Source organism: Bos javanicus, chromosome 18 (assembly GCF_032452875.1).
Source record: "Bos javanicus breed banteng chromosome 18, ARS-OSU_banteng_1.0, whole genome shotgun sequence".
NCBI classification, from domain to species: Eukaryota; Metazoa; Chordata; class Mammalia; order Artiodactyla; family Bovidae; genus Bos; species Bos javanicus.
The window spans coordinates 56,946,296-56,965,408 of NC_083885.1; the positions used below are offsets into that span (position 1 = coordinate 56,946,296).

The following is a 19,113-nucleotide window of genomic DNA, read 5'->3' on the forward strand; positions in this document are numbered from 1 at the left end:
ACGTTTTAATGTTTTTGGCCAGAATGTTATAATTTTTTAATGTCAGACTGTCTGACGAAGCTACTCTGACATAAGCGAAAGTCAGAGGCCACTCCTTTTCTTCTTTTGTATTCCTTTTTTCCACAGGGCTTGCAGTCTTCTAAAATAGTACATTCCGGATTTCTTTAGTCTATGCATCATGTTTCCATTCTGACACCATCTTTAGGATGTAAGTTCTATGACGGCCTGCTTTGTTATGTGATTCAGTTCCAATTATCTAGCAGTATCAGAGTGACATGACAGGCAGTCAATAAAATATATATTGAATTGGTGGACTTCCCAGGTAGTCCAGTGGATAAGACTCTGTACTCTCAATGTAGGGAGACCAGGTTTGATCCCTGGTCATGGAACTAGATCCCACATGCCACAGTTAAGACCTGGCACAGCCTAAATAAATTTAAAAAAATGTTGTTTAAAAAATGTATTGAATCAGAGAAATGAATGGAGGGGTCTCGGAGGGGGCTCTGGGGCTCTGAAAAGCAGTGAAATGTAACTTGTAGCCCTGACGTGTGATCCTTCGTCCTCTAGAAGGATGACTCCTACCTCCGAGACCGAGTGCCAGCCTGAGAGGATCCAGGGCCTCCACCAGCTGACCATCGCTGTGCTGTCTGTGTCCTTTGCGGTCGGTGTGGTGGCCAACGGGCTGGTGCTCTGGATGATGGTTTTCCGAATGCCTCGCGCTGTTACCACCATCTGGTTCTCCCACCTGGCCTTCGCAGACTTCATGGCCTTACTGCCCTTGCCGATCACCATATATAGCTTGGTCACTGGCCAGTGGCCCCTCACAGCTGCAGCCTGCAAGCTCTACATCACCTTCTTGGCCATCAGCTTCTTCACCAGCATCTGGTTCCTGGTCCTCATCTCCCTGGACCGTTGCATCTCCGTTGTTTACCCGTTCTGGTCCCGAAACCACCGCACCATGCAGCGAGCAGTCTGGCTGGCTGGGTGTGTGTGGCTCCTGGCTCTTGTCACTTGCTCTCCAAACTTGATTTTCCAAGACGTTGAAAAACAGAAGGGATGTGAATACTGCAGCTTCAAGTTTACCACAAGGGCTAGGAATGACTCCAAGGCTGAGGAGGAGAGAGTCGCGGTGACCCTCATCCACATCCTGCTGGGCTTCTTGGTGCCCTTGGCGATCATCGGTACCTGTGCCTACCTCATCCGCACCCGGCTTCGGCAGGAAGGCTGTGCCCATGCCCGCCGGCGAAAGAGGCTGCTGCTCATGCTGCTGAGCGCCTTTTTCGCCTTCTGGTTCCCGTTTAACACGGTGCTGGTGGCCCGACTGTGGCAAGCCAGAGATAAGTTGCAGCCCATCCTCTGGGCTACCTTCTCCCTGGGTTGTTTCAACAGCTGCCTCAACCCTTTCCTGTATGTCTTCATTGGCAGAGATTTCCAAGAGAAGTTTTTCCAGTCTTTACCTTCTGTCTTGGCCCGGGCATTTGGCGAGGAGGGGTTTTTCAATCAGCCTGTCCCCAAGGTGAAGCCCCCAGGGGATGATGGGAACCTTCAGATACAAGCTGGAAGCCCTCCTGCTTAGTTTGCAGCTCCTTCCCCAGGCTGACTTCTGAGACTCTGCCAAATCCTGCCTCTTCTTTCAGGAAGTCTTCCTGGCAATCTCTTATCTAAATCTCTCCATTAGAAACATCTAGTTCCCCTCCCCGCCCCCGCCCCTGCACCAAAATCTATTTCACCTTCCTTTATAGTGAGACTCCTACTTGTTTCAGGCTAATCACAAGGTTAGTCAAGGAAAAAAAGGCTTCATTCCCCAGTATCCCTTGCAACTAGAGATGGCCCTGTGACTACTTCCTGCCAATAGTATGTGAGTGAAAGTAATCAATGTAACTTCCTTGAAGTGCCCTTAATGGAAGGTGCCTGCCCTCCATTCCTCCATTTCACCCTTTCCATTGTCTAGAATGAAAGTGTATCATTAGCTTTGCAGTGTAAAAAACATCTCCAAATCTAGAGGCTTGAAATAATAACCTTTTGTGATTTCTTTGGGTCATCACCTTGGGCAGGGCTCAGCTGAGCAGTTTTCTGTTTTGGCTGGGCTTCCTCAGACATTTGTGGTCAGCTATGGATGTGAGAAGGCAATGGCACCCCACTCCAGTACTCTTGCCTGGAAAATCCCATGGATGGAGGAGCCTGGTGAAGCCCATGGGGTCACTAAGAGTCAGACACAACTGAGCGACTTCACTTTCACTTTTCACTTTAATGCATTGGAGAAGGAAATGGCAACCCACTCCAGTATTCTTGCCTGGAGAATCCCAGGGACGGGGGAGCCTGGTGGGCTGCTGTCTATGGGGTCTCACAGAGTCGGACATGACTGAAGTGACTTAGCAGCAGCAGCAGCAGCGTGGATGTGAGAGTTGGATCTTAAAAAAGGCTGAGTGTCACAGAATTAATGCTTTCAAACTGTGGTGCTAGAGAAGCCTCTTGAGAGTCCCTTGGACTGCAAGGCAATCAAACCAGTTAATCCTAAAGGAAATCAAACCTGAATATTCATTGGAAGGACTGATGCTGAAACTGAAGCTCCAATACCTTGGCCACCTGATGTGAAGAGTCGACTCATTAGAAGACCCTAATGCTGGGAAAGATTGAAGGCAAGAGGAGAAGGGGATGACAGAGGATGAGATGGTTGGATGGCATCACCGACTCAATGGAGATGAGTTTGAGCAAACTCTGGGAGATAGTGAAGGACAGGGAAATCTGGTGTGCTGCAGTCCATGGGGTTGCAAAGAGTTGGACCACGACTGAGTGAACAACAACAAATGGGTCAGCTAAGTGAGGGTTTCTGGGAGGAGTGGCTGGCCTTTAGCTAGGATGGTGGAGTTGTTCAAGCCATGGGTTAATATTTCTCATCGTCCTGCAGGCTGACTGGGTTTTTTTTTCACATGGTGGCTGGGAAGGGTTGCAAGAGTCAGAGGGGAAGCCTAAGATCTACACTTGACACTTTGCTCAACGTGACTGGCTTCAAGGGGTAGGAAAAAAGATTCCACCTCACAATGGGAAAATCTGCAAAGTGACATTGTAAAGGAGCATAGATACAGAAGAACATGCAGAACCAGGGCCATTTTTGCAATCTGCCATGGAATCCGTGCTGGTGAACTGTATGGAAAATGACATGTCCCCATACTGGCCCTGGAATACTTAACATCCATGCCGTGAAGAGAGAGATTTCCATTTCTAGCTCATTGAAGTGGTGGTTGTTTTGTGTGTCTGTTACAGCTGCTGAATCTATTCCTTAACTATTATGCTGCCAACCTCTGAACTTGTGTGAGCGACATAATAAATCTCCTTACTGTCAAAGCCCTTTGGAGTCAGGTTTTCTGTTACTGGAATCCAATAGCAGCCTATTGATACATATAATAAATACTCCTTTCTGGGAACAGAAATCCTAGTGGTCGGTCACAGGGGACCATTCCCTTGCTTCTAGGTAGAGGCAAACCTTTTTTTTTTTTTTTTCACCCAAATCAAAAGCGATAATCCTACTTGTTTGTAATCAGAAGCACGAGCTCTGGTCCTGCTTTGACTAGCCCTGTGAACTCCGCACCCGGAGCCTCAGTTCTCTCAACTCGGTGAAATGAGACCAAATGCTTTCCTATTTCACAGATGGGGAGAGGATGAAACCATACCATGTCTAGCATCAGGAAGGATAGAAGCACCTTAAAAATAAGTTGGGAAATCAGTTTATCAAAAAAATAAAACTTTAAGATAATGTGGGCACATAGTAAAAAAAAAAAAAAAAAAGAAAAGAAAATGAGTGGCTTCCGTGGTGGTCCAGTGGTTAAGGATTCGCCTGCCAACGTAGGTGACGCGGGTTCGATCCTTGGTCCTGGAAGATCCCACGTGCCGCAGAGCAACTAATCTCGTGCGCCACAACTACTGAGCCTGCGCTCTAGAGCCTGGGAGCTGCAAATACTGAGTCCACCTGCCGCAACTACTGAAATTCTCGCACCTAGAGCCCACGCTCTGCAACGAGAAGCCACCTCAATGAGAAGCCCGCTCACGGCCGCAAAGAGCAAGCCCCGCTCACTGCAACTAGAGAAAGCCCGAAGACAGCGATGGAGATCCAGCACAGTCAAAAATAAATACATGAACCTTTAAAAAAAAAGATGAAGAAAATGATTCTCCCCCTCCTTCCAGATCCTCCATTCCCTCTTCTTTTCGCTAGAGACTTGTCAGTTCTTGTGTATCCTTCCAGATATCCTAGGTAAGGCTGCATAAGCATTTTTAAACAGAGCATGTGTGTATGTTATCTTACATTGTGGGTGTGCATGCGTTTCATTAAAAGTGTATCTTGGAAATGCTTGGATGTAAATACAGCAGGTCTGACGTTATTTTTCAGTGCTGGTGGGCAAGTGTTTCCTGTATATACTGTGACCACAGGTATTTCACCAACCCACTACTGATGAGCATTTAGGTTGCTTTGAGTATGCTTCAGTGATATCTTGGAAACTTTAAATTATTCCATGTTATCCACATTTTGAACAACACAGAAACCGGAGTGGAAGAACTGATATATCGTGAACTGAACATCTGTGCATGAGTTTGGGCCGTCTCCAGGAGCTGGTGATGGATAGGGAGGCCTGGCGTGCTGCGATTCATGGGGCCGCAAAGAGTCGGACACGACTGAGTGACTGAATTGAACTGAACGCCCATGCAATGTTGCATTACGGAGTGGAGCACCATCAGCAACCCCAGCATCCCTCTCCCTCTCCCTCCCATCCACCCCTCCATCTGCTTCAGAGATAACCTCTATCCCAACTTTTAAAATAAATCTTAAAAAAAAATTTTTTTTTTTTTGGCCGCACTATGCAACATGTGGGATCTTAGTTCCCTGACTAGGGACTGGAACTATGCTCCCTGCCTTGGAAGCTTGGAGTCTTAACCACTGGACCACCAGTGCATGCATGCTAAATTGCTTCAGTCATGTCCAACTATGTGAGACCCCATGGACTGCAGTCTGCCAGGCTCCTCTGTCCATGGGATTCTCCAGGGAAGAATACTGGAGTAGGTTGCTATGCCCTCCTCCAGGGGACCTTCCCGACCCAGGGATCAAACCCACATCTCTTATGTCTCCTGCATTGGCAGGTGGATTCTTTACCACTAGTGCCACCTGGGAAGTCCCTAAATCTTTTCTCTCTTTCTCTCTCTCTTCTTTTTTTTTTTTTTGACTTGCTTTTTTCCTCTGAATTTTTTCATTTGAAACAGCTCAAATCTACCACTACAAGAATAATACAGTATAACTTGCAACTAAATTTGTCAAAGGTTAGTATTTGCCCATGTCCATATATTTTCTCTTCCATTCTCTTTCCCTCTCCCCACTACTTTCTCATCTGTGTATCTCTCTATTGCTTCTATTTCTGTCTTTCTCTGTCAGTGTCTCCTCTCTCTCTACTTCTCTGTGTATCTTTCTCTTTAAACATACACCCATCTGTCTATCTAATCTCTCCACACACACACTTACGCACTGAGACGTATCCGCCCTGATGAACAGACCTGCAGGGAGATTGTGAAGTCTGGGAGGCCAAGGGAAGAAGCCCACAGCACAGCTGCTCTCTCTTGATGGATTCAGTGGTCAGAGGCACCTCTAGCATATTCTGAAACTTTTGAAAGTAGGGACAGACATCATGCTATTTTATCTGCACATTCTGTAATCTGAGTCTCCTAAGGATATCCATAATATCATCACCACCCTCAAGAACTTTAACACTGATATTATCTAATTAACAATCCACATTCAGACTTCCCCGGCCGTATAGTGGATAGGAATCTGCCTGCCAATGCAGGAGACACAGGTTCGATTCCCAGTCTGGGAAAATTCCACATACGCTGAGGAGCACCTAAGCCCATGAGCTAGAACTACTGAGCCGATGTGCAGAAACTACTGAAGCCCATGCGTCTAGAGCCTGTGCTCCACAACTGAGGAAGGCACTGCAAGAAGCCTGCACGTTGCAAGGAAGAGTAGCTCCATTCGCTGCAACTACAGAAAGTCCACATGCTGCAAAAAAAAAAAAAAGAAAGAAATGAAACCAATTCACATTTGAAATTTCCTAGCTGTCTCAATAACGAACTTTATGTCCTTAAAACAAATCAGAGTCCTGCAAAGATATTCTCCACTTTCCTCAAGAATAGACTGAGTCAGAAACTTAGCACAGGTTGATTGTCAAAAGCAGAAACTATACGGGCCACATCCACATTTAGAAATTAATAACAAGGAATAACCACAAGCATTCAAATGTCTCGTACATTTCAAAACACCCTCTAAGTAACTCCTGGGCTAATAGGAAGAATAAAACTGGAGGGTCATTTATTTAGAAATGAGCATGTGTGTGTGCTGAATTGTATCTGACTCTTTGCGACCCTTTAGACTGTCACCTACTTTGCGGGTGGATTCTTTACCTGCTGAGCCATCCGGGAAGCCCTTAGAAGTGAGCACATAACACTGCAAAACTTGTGAAGCGGGGCCAAAGTTGAACTCTGAGGAAAAGCTATAGCTGCAAATGAGAATTAGGAAAAATGCTCACAGAAATGAAATGAACAAAACAACAGTCTAGAAAAAGAGCAATAAAGCAAATGCACTATAATTTTTTAAAAAACAAATTTTATTTTTCATAGGAGGAATCATTATTATTAATTTGCCATGTGGCCCGAGGGATCTTAGTTGCTTGACCAGGGATTGAACCTGTGCCCCCTGCATTGGGAGGGAGAAGTCTTAGCATCTGAACCACCATTCCTGAGTTTCCAGTCCCTGAATGCACTAACATTTGAAAGAAAGCATGGATAGATATTAATGCAGAAATTAACAAAAAAAGAAAAGAAGTGGTTAATATAAAGGTGGCACTAGTGGTAAAGAACCCGCCTGCCAATGGAAGAGATGTTAAGAGAAGCCAGTTCGATTCCTGGGTGGGGAAGATCCCCTGGAGGAGGGCATGGCAACCCGCTCCAGTATTCTTGCCTGGAGAATCCCTTGGACAGAGGAGCCTGGCGGGCTGCAGTCCATGGGGTTGCTAAAAGTCAGACACGACTGACGTGACTTACCACACATGCATAAAGAAATTTTGCATGCAAAGAGCTGACTCATTGGAAAAGACCCTGATGCTGGGAAAGATTGAAGGCAGGAGACGGGGATGACAGAGGATGAGATGGTTGGATGGCATCACCGACTCGATGGAAATGAGTTTGAGCAAGCTCTGGGAGTTGGTGATGGACAGGGAAGCCTGGCGTGCTGCAGTCCATGGGGTCGCAAAGAGTTGGACACAACTGAGCGACTGAAGTGAACTGAACTGATAAAGAAATTGGTTCTTTCTCTCTCTCCTACAATAGCATCCTGTTACATGCCTACCTGTGTAGGTTGGTGAACGCTCCATGAAGGCAGGGTGGCATGAGTGAAGTCATTCAGTTGTGTAGGACTCTTTGCGACCCCATGGACTGTAGCCCACCAGGCATGGAATTTTCTAGGCAAGAGTACTGGAGTGGGTTGCCATTTCCTTCTCCAAGGGATCTTCCCAACCCAGGGATCGAACCCGGGTCTCCAACGTCGCGGTCAGACGCTTTACCGTCTGAGCCACCAGGGACTGGCCGCGTGTAGCTGGGTGACACCGTCAAGACGCTTTCATTCCCTACACCTCAGTTTCCGTCTACGTGAAATGGGAACAGAACGCACCGCCCTCAAAGAGTCACTGCGTTGATTAGGCGCGTTACTGTGGGTAAGGCGCTCAGTTCCACCCCTGGCACCGCGGGGGTGGGGTGGGGGGGTGACGTATTTGGTATCATCAATCTTGTCATCTGTTGTTAGAATAGATCTTTCCTCAGGGACGGGCAGGGTCAGCGGGCGTGTTAGATGCTGCTAGCAAGACTCCACCGGGAGCTCGGAAAGGCGGTTTGCTGGAGCTTGCCAACGCAACCGCGAAGTCAGCCTCTTTGATCTCCGCCTTCTCAGAGGAGAATAGTGGGATCCGGGCGAGGTTTTTAATTTGCATTGATTTCCTAATGAAATCGGTTAAGCAGTTTTCCGAGGAGACTCTGTGGTTTTCACAGCAGCTGCAGGACTCTCCTGGGGAGATTGTTGTCTTTGATCAGGAGAGCCGGTCCTGGTGGGCGAGGTGGGTTTTGGGGGCGAGGCCTGGCTTGGGAATCGGCATTTCCTTGTTCAGCCTCCGTGAAGAGGGGCAGAGGGAAGTGGAGGATGCTCCAAGCCTCGGATTCTCACTCTGTCAAACAGGGACTGAAATCCTGCTAAAAAGATTTCTATGAGGATCCAAGAGGGCGATTCACCCCTTGATTCATCCCTTAAGTATGAGCTCACAGGTGTTGAGCGTGTCCTGGACACCAGGTCCTAGTGCAGAGCTTTACAAACAAGAGAATTCCAGCAACTTGATCCTATGAGGGCGATCGGATGATTATGCCCCCTTGATGAGGAAACGAAGCCCAGAGAAGTAAAGTAACCTATCAGAGGTCACACAGCAAGTAAATGATACTCAAGACTTGAGCGGTCTGACTCCACTAGTCCGCCCGCTTATGTTTATTGAATGCCTGTCAGATGAAGGGCGTGGTTCTAGGCACTAAAAATAAAAGGTGAAGAAGAGGGACTTCCCTGGTCATCCAGGGGCTAAGACTCTGTGCCTCCAGTGCAGGGGGCATGGGTTTGATCTCTGGTTGGGGAACTAGATCCCACATGCCACAACTAAGACCCTGTGCCTGTGAGTGTGCTAAGTTGCTTCAGTCGTGTCTGACTCTCTTCGACCCTATAGACTGTAGCCGGCCAGGTTCCTCTGTCCATGGGATTCTCCAGGCAAGAATACTGGAGTGGGTTGGCACACCTTCCTCCAGGGGATCTTCCTCACCCAGGGATCAAACCCGCAAATCTTACGTGTCCTGCATTGGCAGGCCGGTTCTTAACCACTAGCGCCACCTGGGAAGCCCAAGACCCTGTACAGCCAAATCAATAAATGTCTTTTTCTTCCTGAATTGTGAAGGCACAGACATCCCTGTGGGGGCAGGGGTGGCGGGGCTGACATTCAAGGGGGAGGGGCCAACATTCCAGGGGAGGGGCTATGGTTCCACCCTTGAGAACCCACAGCCTCCACCTCCACCCCATGCTGCCACGCTCTGTTCCCACAAAGTACCGACCGAGCACACAGTAGGTATAAATCTCTGCCATTCCCGGGGATTCGGGTATGCCTGCCAAGGCCGTAGCCTCTGCCCTCACACAGCTCCCAGCCTAGGAAAGACAAGCCTGAATAGTAGGATTGCACAGAAAGAGACTTACCCCCCAGTCAGGAGGGAGGCAGTTACGGCATGCTTTTAATCAGTACCTCTGTGTCTCTCAGCACCCAGAGATGGGAGGCGGTGCCCCCGATCTGGCCTGGTTTGAGACGTTCCCAGCCGTGGGAGACAGACAGACTGTCATCACATGTCGGAAAATAGGTGTCAGAAGACTGCTCACCCCCTTGACACCTGAAACCTTCTTCCCTCCGCGGCTGCCGAGTCATAGGTTCTGTTCCTGCTGACTGAGCACCCGAATCCTTTCCAGTCCTCGTGCAGCCTGACTGGGGTAGAGACTTCCTCGCCCGAGGTCTCAGCTGGGGTCAGGATGTCAAGGATCAGGTTCAAACTCAGCACCGTGGGCGACACGGTGAGCCGTGCTGTGGGTCTCCGGCTGCCCATTCTTGTTCGTGTGGAATAAAGTGAAGGCACGACAACGTGACAGTCTTACACCCTTGTCTGTTTCATTGTGTCTGTGTCCTCCATGGGCTTCCCAGGTGGCGCTAGTGGTAAAGAACCTGACTTCCAATGTGAGAGACATAAGAGATGCAAGTTCGGTCCCTGGGTCGGGAAGATCCCCTGGGGGAGGGCATGGCAACCCACTCCAGTATTCTTGCCTGGAGACTCCCCATGGACAGAGGAGCCTGGGGGGGGGGGGGGCTACAGTCCATGGGGTCGCATGGAGTCGGACACGACTGAGCTACTGAGCAGCAGCAGCATCAGGGTCTCCCAGGCCTGGACGTGGTTTGTGGGTGTGCTGTCCCTCCCCGTCACCTCAGACTCACGCTGACCCAGACCTGGGCTTTGTGTTGTTGTTGTTGTTGTTGTTGTTGTTGTGTTAGTCGCTCAGTCGTGTCGGACTCTTTGCAACCCCAGGGACTGTAGCCCACTAGGCTCCTCTGTCCATTGGATTCCTCCAGCAAGAATACTGGAGTGGGTTGCCATTTCCTTCTCCAGGGGATCTTCCCCACCCAGGGATTGAACCTGCATCTCCTGCCCTGGCAGGTGGATTCTTTACCACTGAGCCACCAGGGATGGGCTGCTTATAGCTGGGTTAATAGAATGTTAAAGGATTTACGCACTTGAAAATGGGGACCCACTCCTCTCATATGCTTCCCCTGTGGTGGGTGATGCTGGGGACCCTGGAGGAGTCAGGCCAGGGCCCTTGGTCTCAGAGAGACTGACTTGCCACAGAAATGGACACAGGCAGTGAGGACTGCAGTGGTCATGGCTGTGACAGAGCAGGTACCAGGGGTGCAGCGCCCAGAGCTTAGGGTGATGCCATGGACAGGGAAACCGAGGGATCTGATGGGCGACGGTGGGAGAAGAGCAGGCTGAAGGGCTGGGATTTTGTCCAGGGACACTGGGTAGCCACAGAGGGTGAGCAGGGGAGGGGTGAGGCCAGCCCTGGGTGTAGAAAGACCCATCTTGGGTCCTGTGAGCATGGACACTAGCTGGCAAAAGGTCTGGGGATAGAGGAGGAGGCCTGAGCAGGGACCAGCTGGTGGGGATGGGGGTGGGGTGGACAGGACAGACAGGGCTGGAGGGGGGAAGGGAGGGAGAAGCTGGCAGTGGGCTCTAATCCAAGACCCCCTCCTCCTCCCTCCTCTCACCCCTGCCTACCAGTCTTGGGCACTTTGAAGCCCACAGGAGCCACAAGATGAAGCCTGGCAGAGTAGGTACCCCACCTCCCTACCCACCCTCCCTGGCTCCTGCTTCTTCTTTCCCCACAGCCAGCCCCACCCCTCCCACCACAGCCTGGCCACCCTCTCCAGGCCTCCCCTTTGGCCATTTGGGGGTCCAGATGCCCCTCTCCCTGAGGCCTGTCCCCAACTTCCTACCCCCTCTTACTCAGCGATTGTGTGGCCCTCAGCAAGGCTCCAGTGGCTGGTCTACAAAAGGAGGGTATTATTTTCCTATGGTCAGTGTAACAGATTCCTACAAACTTAGTGGCTTAAAACAGCATCCATCTATCTCATGATTCCGGAGGCCAGGGGTCCGAGATGGGTGTCACCAGGCCCTGGAGGACAATCTACTTTCTCTCTTTCCCAGCTCCTGGAGCTGCCCTCATTTCATGGCTCATGGCTCTTTCCTCTGTCTTCAAAGCCTGCAGGTAGCATCTTCATTTATTATTAATTTTTTGAAAATTATTTTTGACTGTGCTGGGTCTTGGTTGCTGCACGGGCTTATCTCCAGTTGCCGTGCACAGGCTTCTCACTGCGGTGTGTTCCCTTGTTGTGGAGTACAGGCTCTAGAGCACCCGGGCTTCAGTAGTTGCGGTGCGTGGGCTCCGTAATTGCAGCTCCTGGGCTTTCGAGCACAGGCGCAGTAGTTGTGGTGCATGGGCTTAGTTTGCTCTGGGGCATGTGGGATCTTCCCAGACCAGAGATCAAACCCATGTCCCCTGCATTAGCAGGCAGATTCTTTAGCACTGAGCCACCAGGGAAGCCCATTATTAATTTTGTTGTTGTTGTTTTTAGCTGCACCATGCAGCTTATGGGATCTTAGTTCCCTGACTAGGGATCAAACCTGCGTCTCCTGCATCAGAAGGCAGATTCTTAACCACGGGACCTCCAGGCAAGTCCCTGTGATGTGCTTATTATTCACTACCCAGTTGTCTATGGACCTTTCTCCTTCAACGAGAAAACTGGAGCTCAGGGATGAGGTATATGGTCATATGAGGAGGCGGGTATCTCTGGACTCCTGGTATAGTGCTCACTCAGCCTGCTCTGGGCCCTGAAGCTTCAGCCACCTCCTTACTGGAGGACCAGCCTGAGGTGTTGTATGTCTTCCCCATCATTGGGTTATAGCCTCTTTTTCCTTCTGGTTGGTCTCCAGACCCTGAGCTGCACCTGCAAATACATCCTAAGGCCTCGTGTGAGGGTGGTCCTGAGCTGGGGGCGACTGGGGACATAGATATGAACTGGCCTTTTGGGAGCCTATTTTTCTAGGGCACAGACAGTTCCAGTCTGAAGGGATTAAGGGGATTAGAGGGAAGAAGAGGGACTGTAGGAGGACTGTGTCTGGAAAAGTCATGGAGAACATCCTGGAGGAGGAAGCATTTGCACTGGGAATTGATGTGTGAAGAGGAGTTTGCCAAGTAAAGAGGGGAATACATTCATTCACTCACTCATTCATTTTACAAACATGTCCTGGGGCATTGTGTGGGTTGGTTGTTCAAGGATGATTCATGCATTTATTCACTCAGTCTAACTTTGTTTAGGGAAAATAACACAATGGTTAAGATTTCAGATCCTGGAGTCAGTCAACCTGGATTCCTTTCTCAGTTGTTTCACTGACTGAATGGCTCAGTTATTTAAGTTTGCCTCAGCTTCCCCACCTTGATAAAATGACGACAACAATAGTACGGTCCTCACAGCGTTCTTGGAAGAGTAAATTAAATGGGACTTCCCTGGTGGTCCAGTGGTTAAGAATCTGCCTGGCAATGCAGGGGACATGGGTTCAATCCCTGGTCAGGGAACTAGGATCCCACGTACCCAGGGGGAACTAAGCCCAAGAGCCACGATTAGAGAGTCCAAAATGAAAGATCCTGAATGCCTCAACTAAGACTCAATGCAGCCAAATAAACTAATTTTAAAAAGCTTTTTTAAAAATAAAGCATACTCTAAAAAATAAAGTATACTATTTAAAAAAAGATAGACTAAATTAAAATGAGGCCTGTGAAGGCACACTGCCCCCTACGTAATTGACACTTTGTTCCTGACTTGGCTTAGCTTGAACCTCTCAGAGACTTCACAGTGAAGTCTGATACCTGGTGTAGTCTGGTGTGGTGTGCGGTAGTAGGGAAGGGTTTCTAAGGGAGGGTGGCACTCAGTTGGGTTCTGAAGCTTGAGCAGGAGTTTGTGCATGGGACCAATAGAGTAAAGTGGTCCAGAATGAGGAAATGGCAAGGAGAAAGCCTGGACGGGTGCATGAAATCATGCGGCTTGTTCTAGGAACTCCGAGCAGAAGGAAGGGACCTGGTGAGCCTGGCGACTGGTGATGGGGGTGGAGCCTCTGCAGGTTAGGGCTGCAAAGGCCAGGCTGAGGAGCTCAGATCTCATCCTGGGGACGATGGGAAGGCAGTGCCCAGGCACACAAGCTGATCTTCGGTTCACAGATGGGGAAACTGAGACGCGTGTTCAGACCTGCATGGTGGCCCCTCCGATTTCCAGCCCTCTGATTTCTATCCATTTGTGAGCTGTCCCATCCTGGCTCCTCTGGGAGAGACCAGGCCTGGGGCTGTTGCTCAGATACCCTGGGAGACCCCTGCCTCCCAACTGCCGGTGAGCTCAGGACAATGATGATACAGAGTGGGGAGACGGAGGCCTGCGAACAGAGCAGGACCCCCGAGAGTTAACATCCAGACTCGGAGGTTGCACAGATGTGAGTGCACATCCAGGCTCTGCTTTGTCTGCTTTGATTTTGAGCAAGTGAATTCCCCTTCCCCAAGCCTCAGTTTCCCCATCTGGAAAATGGGGCTGTTAAGAGTACAGCCACCCTGTGGGGCTTGGCACAGCCAAGATCCTGCAGTCCTGGAAGGATACGGGTCTCCTGAGAGGATGGACCAGGACAGCTAGTTCTGGGAGTGGTTGGATGCGACCATGCATTGAGGACAGGAAAAGGGCTGCAGAGGAGGGTGGGCCAGGGGACCACCCTGGGGTCTCCACTCTAGGATGAGGGGCGGGGACTTTGGCCAGGGGTCCGGGGGAGCCAGGGGAGGTCTCTCAGCAGGGGAGGAGGGACAGGCTCGCTCTGGACTGGATGGGATGGTTGGAGGCAGGGAGGCCCGGGAGGAGGCTGGGCTGAGCATCCAGCCAGGTGAGTTGGAAGCCTGCACTGGTCAGGGACGGTGGGGTCGGATCAGAGGGGACAGGGCAGAGTCAGGGTAAGACTGTGAGGGGAGAGGGGAAGGGAGGGAGAGAGGACCGTGCCTGGGGCGTGGGTGGATGGTGGGGCCCTCCCTGAGATGGGGAAGTCGGTGGCGGGGGCTGGGTGTGGAGCTTGCTGATGTGGAGGCCTGGCGGTTCCCACAGCATTATCCCGCCCCTGGGGGACCCTTTGGAGACTCGGCCGTCGTCATCCCCTGGAGCCCCTAGCCCACCGGAGGCCACCCTCTTCCTCCTCTACTCCCTGGCCGCCGCCCTCATCTCGTGCTTCCTGGAGGCGGCCAGCCCCAGCCCGGTGGTCCAAGCCGCAGGGCCCTCCTGCCTCCGCCCCCATCAGCTGCCTGGTTCGGCCGCCTTCACCGTCCTCCCGCCCTTGACCCTCACCCGGACGTGCTCTGGCTGGCCCCTGGGTGGCATCTTCCGCCACCTGGACCCCGGCCTGGCCTTCCTGACCCTCTACAGTGGTGGCCAGGGACTGCTACTCCTCGATGCCCCAGCAGGCCTGGGCGCAGAGCCATCGCGCAGCCCGAAGGGCGGTTTTCTGGGCCAGGGCGTTCTGCTTCCTTCTTCTGGTCCTGGGCAAGCCGGCTCTAGGAACTCTGCGGGGGCCCGGTGAACCGGGCTGACCCTTCTAACAGGACGCCTGCTGGGGAACCTTGTCAGCCAGGCTCATCCTCTGGCCTGACACTGAAGCAGTTTGTGTTTGGACTGGAAGGGAAATCCCTGGAGGGGTTGGGGACTTTTATGGGGACAGAGGAGGGGGGTCTCCCATCTTATCAAATTCTGGAGAATGTGAGATGCTGAGAGAGATAGAGGTTTAGAGAGGGGCATAGAGACCTAGAGAGAGGGGGACAGGGATGCAGAGAGAAATCAGGCCAAGGTGGGGAGAGATGCCGGGAGGGAGAAGGGGGCGCTGACACAGATGTGACAGCGTCACACGCACGGGCGACAGACGGGGCCACGGCAGGGAGACAATGTGAGAGACGGGTCAGGCTGTTGGGAGGGACCAAGCGGGAGACAGGACAGCAGAAGACCTGGGAGGAGGTAGAAATAGAACTCATCTAGAAGGGAAGGAGAGGCGAATGAGTGGAGAGAGACAGGTGGACAGGGGAAGACAGACAGACAGACAGACATGGCCCTGGATCTAAAGACAAAACCAACCATTCCCTGGTGGTTGAGATGGTAAATAATCTGCCTGCAATGCAGGAGACCCGGGTTCGATCCCTGGGTCGGGAAGATTCCCCTGAAGAAGGGAAATGGCAACCCACTCCAGTATTCTTGCCTGGAGAATCCCATGGACAGAGGACCCTGGCAGGCTGTGGTCCATGCTAGGGCTTCCCAGGTGGCTCCCGGTTATTGCCAGGACTCAGCAATGCAGTACTGGGCTATAGGACTTTCGGAGCTAAAACCGTGTAAGGCTCATGCCCACTGGGATGTCCTGGTCCCCATAGGTAGGACTGAGCAACACAGGACAGCTCTGCACCACCAGATTTTCTGGGCCCCTGGGACACACGTTATTATTCACCTTCTCTCACTGCTTTTTGAAACACGCGTGCACCTCCTAAGCATCTCTCCAGTGGCCCAGCCTCTGGGGAAGGATGTCGTTGGTCATCTTTGGTTTTCAAACTCCCTAATGTTTCCAAACTAAAGGTTAATTTTTGCTCCACATTCTAAAGAAACCTGCTAAGCTCCAATGGGGAAAACCTCTCTCTTCTGTCTTTGGAAAACACATTGCTGGGATGCCTCTCTTGACCCTGGTCTGCCCATTAGCATCTCTGGGGGGAGCTTTTAAAATTCGAATCAATGCCCGGCCCCACCGCCAGGTGTTGTGGTTTAAGTGGTCCAGAATAGAGCTGGGCTCTGGGAGTTTCAAAAGCTCCCCAGTGAGTCCCAGGGCTGAGTGCGGGCTGAACCCCATCCATCCCCAAGTGCCTGTGGTTGTGAAAATGCAACCTCGATAGCTCCCAGGGGACTGAGAAAGCCCAGCCCTCAATGGCTGAAAACCCTGGATGTGGGAGTGGAGGGGGGAGGACACAAAGATCAATTTCTTTGTCAATATTTGCTTCACAAACACTGATAGCCAAGACCCATGCTGGGGGTGGAAGAGGAGTCAGATCTTATTCTGCAGCCCCACCCTCAGGCTCCCAGTCACTGCAGAGAAGGGTGAGGAGCGGGGAAGGTGTGAGGGGTAGGGAGCCTGATTCTGATCGGGAGGGGTTTTAGGAAGGCTTTCAGGTGGAACTGACACAAAATAGAGGTGGATGCTCCAGGCTGGGAGCACAGCATGTGCAATGGCCCTGGGGTGTGTTTTTCTTTTTTTTTTTTTTTAAACCATCTCAGTTACTTATGGAATTTGCCTCCCAATAGAGGAGACACACTCGAGGAGACCTGGATTCGATCCTTGGTGCGGGAAGATCCCCTTGAGAAGGAAATGGCAACCCACTTCAGTAATCTTGCCTGAAAAATCCCATGTATGGAGAAGCCTGGAAGGCTGCAGTCCATGGAGTCACAAAAGAGTCAGACACAACTTAGCAGCTGGGCAAGGGTGTGCTACAGAGGGAACGTGGGAACTGGGTGAGACTTTAAAAAGAAAGCCTGGAGGGCTGTCAGGTTAGATACACCTTGCTGCGATGCCAGTCTCCTGGGCTGGGACAGCTATCCCCAGGGGAGGGACTGTGCGCAGGGAGGGACAGGTCAGCTCTGCTTGTAGAAGGACCGCTGGGAGGACTGGAGGAGCGAGATGGGGGGCAGGGCTAAAGTCCAGGGAGAGAGGAAGCCTCAAGGAAGGCTTCCCCTCCCAGGTCACAGAATTCCAGTTTTGCAGAAATCAACTAACTTCCCTACTAGAACCAGGGGACCAAGTTCTGGCTGGGAACATGGTCCAACACCGCCCTCGTGTGGTCATTTTGCAAACAAGGTCTCCTGTAAGTGCGGTGTGCTGAGTCGCTTCTGTTGTGTTGGACTCTTTGGGACCCTATAGACTGTAGCCTGCCAGGCTCCTCTGGCTATGGGATTCTCCAGGCAAGATTACTGAAGTGGGTTGCCATGCCCTCCTCCAGGGGATCTTCCCGACCCAGGGATCGAACCCATGTCCTCTTAAGTCTCCTGCACTGGCAGGCAGGTTCTTTACCACTAGTGCCACCTGGGAAGCCAGCCCCTCTGTAAGTAAGACTACCTTTTAAATCAGGACTCTTTCAAGAATTAAAGAAAGGGGTTTCCCTGATGGCTCAGTGGTAAAGAATCCGCCTGCCAGTGCAGGAGATGTGGGTTCAACTCCCAGTCCTGGAAGATCCCACATGCTGCGGAGCAACTAAACCTGTGCACCCAACTATTAGTTGCCCACTTGCTGCAACTACAGAAGCCCATGAGCCCTAGAGCCTGTGCCCTGCAACGAGAAGCGGCAGCAACGAGAAGCCTGCACACCACAACTAGAGAGGAGCCCCTGCTCGCTGCAACTAAAGAAAAGTCCTCAAAGCAATGAAGACCCAGCACAGCTAAAAATAAATAAATAAAAAAGAAGAAATAAAGAGGATACGATTCCCAATTATACTGGAATAACTGGCCCAAAGTGTTTGCATTCCGCAAGCCAAAATTATAGTAAGACTATAAATCAATTCCTAATTAGAATTTGCTAGGCCTTCCCTGGGAAACCCAGGATGTTCAGTCACTCTGCTCAGAAGTCTCCTTTTCAAATCTTGAATTGAAATGAAATGTTTATCTGATGAAAAAAATAAATAAAGGTCAACTAAAGGCTAGCGTGTCACCCAGGGCATTCCACCTACTGGGGATGGAGACAGGGAGTGGGGAGGAGGCAGTTAGTGACGGAAGGGGTAACTGACTATGTGTTTGGAGGTCTGGATACTTTTATAGTAAGGGGCATTTACAGTGGGCATTGAAGGCTGAATAGGAGTTTGCTAAGAGAAAGATGTGCTGATACAATGTGACAGTGAAGATGACCACTACAGACCCTCCGTAGCTTGCAAATTCCATTCATATCTTTCATGTCAGGTTGTCCTTGCTACTGCCTTTTGGAGTCCAAGGAGAAAACCAAGGCTCAGAGAGAAGAAATAAATCTGAAGTACACAGCAGTCTGTGTTGGTACCAGGTGGGGAATCAGCCCTGTTATTTCTCCTCTCTGTGCTCTTGCACACAAGTTGGAATGTCTTTTCCCCTTCTAAACTCTGACAGACTCCTACTCATCCTTCAAAACTCAGCTCCATGACTGGACCCTAGCCTCAAATCTGAGAGTCTATCTTGCTAGTCCCCAACTTCCCCAGACCCAGGAATCCAGGCTTCCTCTCTCTGACCCAGAAGCCTGGACCTCAGACAGAGCTGGCTGGAGGCGGTGTGCCTGCTGGCCTGATGAGGTGGAGCAGGGTGTGCTGACTCAGTCACATTTATTTGGTCTCAGAGGCAGAGTCATGGTCGGGACAGAGGCAGGACTCTTGGGTTAGGTAGTGCTCTATCTTCTCATTGCTGAGCCTACAAGAGGAAAAGAGACAGAGAGATCCACAGAAACAGAGGAAGGGAAGAGAGACCAAGATGATAACACAGAGGCCGAAGCGACCGAGATCTAGCCTGCCACCTTCACTCCCTTCCCACTCACCTTGTTGAAGAAGTAGATGGAAGCAAGGATGGTGAATACGGCCATGGCCAGGGTCACATTCTGGGTGGAGGGGTCAGAGGTCAGGACCCATCCCTTCCCTTCACCCCCACCCCTGCCCTGGGGCACCGCTCTCCCGCCCACTGGGCCCCTCCTCACTTCCTGAAAGTTCATGGCCATGATTTCCAGACTCTGGGTTGCTTGGCCTCCCTCTCCCTTTCCTGGGCCTCTGAGCCAGACAGAGAAGACCAGCAGGCGGAACCCTGAGGGGAGACCAGAATGGTGGCCACGGTGACCGGAGAAGGGCATTCTGGG

At 51.1% G+C, this 19,113-nt stretch overlaps 1 protein-coding gene and 1 long non-coding RNA gene across 2 annotated transcripts; one reads left to right on the plus strand and one right to left on the minus strand.

Moving 5' to 3' along the window:
- Positions 1 to 496: 496 nt before the first annotated feature.
- GPR32 (G protein-coupled receptor 32) lies at positions 497 to 1,536 on the plus strand. Its single transcript, XM_061385819.1, is given in 2 exon segments — positions 497 to 1,498; positions 1,501 to 1,536. Coding segments are annotated over 2 exon segments (963 nt in total). The 5' UTR covers positions 497 to 571.
- A 17,039-nt stretch (positions 1,537 to 18,575) lies between these two features.
- LOC133229634 (uncharacterized) lies at positions 18,576 to 19,062 on the minus strand. Its single transcript, XR_009730580.1, has 3 exons — positions 18,958 to 19,062; positions 18,802 to 18,861; positions 18,576 to 18,677 (listed from the first exon to the last, which is right to left on the minus strand). It is a non-coding gene; the product is annotated as an uncharacterized LOC133229634 (long non-coding RNA).
- Between the last annotated feature and the right edge of the window lie 51 nt (positions 19,063 to 19,113).